The sequence below is a fragment of the Cynoglossus semilaevis genome, chromosome 1 (assembly GCF_000523025.1).
Source record: "Cynoglossus semilaevis isolate Cse_v1.0 chromosome 1, Cse_v1.0, whole genome shotgun sequence".
Taxonomy (NCBI): Eukaryota; Metazoa; Chordata; class Actinopteri; order Pleuronectiformes; family Cynoglossidae; genus Cynoglossus; species Cynoglossus semilaevis.
In genome coordinates, this window is record NC_024307.1 from 1,869,805 (window position 1) to 1,871,023 (window position 1,219).

Below are 1,219 nucleotides of genomic sequence, written 5' to 3' on the forward strand. Positions count from 1 at the left end.
GCAGTGAACATATATTAAATATATATTAAATATATATATTCACACACAGAGAGAAGACAAGTGGACAGCAGTGAACATATATTAAATATATATTAAATATATATATTCAAACCCAGAGAAGACAAGTGGATGCAGTGAACATATATTAAATATATATTAAATATATATATTCACACACACGGAGAAGACAAGTGGACAGCAGTGAACATATATTAAATATATATTTACACACAGTACAGTCAGAAGAGAACCTTCAGCTGGTCTGTGAAGAACAGTAGAGCATTTACAGTTCTAAGAGGAACTGTTTGGTACTGTTCTGTGATTGACAGGTTTGATTTTACAGTCAAATGTGTTTGAAGTACTGGTGAGCAGCGGATACTTCTTACGGCAGTAGGAGTACTACATTAGCAGGTGACAAACGTTGGACTTGGTTCTCACCTGGTCACGAAGTTGTCGGCCAGCCGCAGCTCCACGGTGTGTCTGTCGATGTTGGGGGGCACGAAGAGGAGGCCTTTCTTGGCACACAGGGTTGCCAGGTTGGGTGACAGGATCTGACACACGCAGCGTTTGGGGCAGATCTGAGCTCGCACTGCCATGGAAACTGCCACCATCAAACACAGCAACAGCCTCTCCATGGTTACTGCCCCCCCCCCCACGGACACAGCACCTGGACACAAATCAGACGTCAGATGAAGGAGTTCTGGTTGGTTTTCAGTGGTGACATTAGTACTGTTAAAATACTTCATGAGTACAGATGGGTTAGATATCCTACAGGGTTCGATTCCCAGAGGAACCACAGTCGCTGTGGATAACAGTGTCTCATGAACGTCATTTTTCATATTCATGGATAACTAATGACTTACCCCACTCAAACAACAGGGGTCAGCATCTGCCCACATTCATCACCATTACTGTGTATTCAGTCGGAGACCACACTGTACCAGTCCTGCTCCCTGTGTACTCTCTGAGTACAGGTCTGTGTACCTGTACTCACCTACAGTCAGTACCTTTACTTACTTCTTAGTTACGACACCATATGTATCAGATACAGGGGCAACAATGTGATATATTGCAATATATTGTGATACTATAGGCACAACGATACAGGGGTCCCTCACCCCCCCACTGTTATCACCCCCCCACTGTTATCACCCCCCCCTGTTATTTCCAACTACAGTTGTAGAAACAAATACAAGACAAACATACAGCATGAAGGTAA

The 1,219-nt window shown here is 43.5% G+C and overlaps 1 protein-coding gene across 1 annotated transcript in view; it reads right to left on the reverse strand.

The window, feature by feature from the left end:
* Positions 1–1,219, reverse strand: part of lrfn5a (leucine rich repeat and fibronectin type III domain containing 5a) — a 35,466-nt gene that overhangs the window by 11,502 nt on the left and 22,745 nt on the right. Inside the window, 1 exon segment of the mRNA XM_008310678.3 lies at positions 439–667. Within this exon segment, the coding sequence (XP_008308900.1) occupies positions 439–635 (197 nt within the window). The 5' untranslated portion in view covers positions 636–667.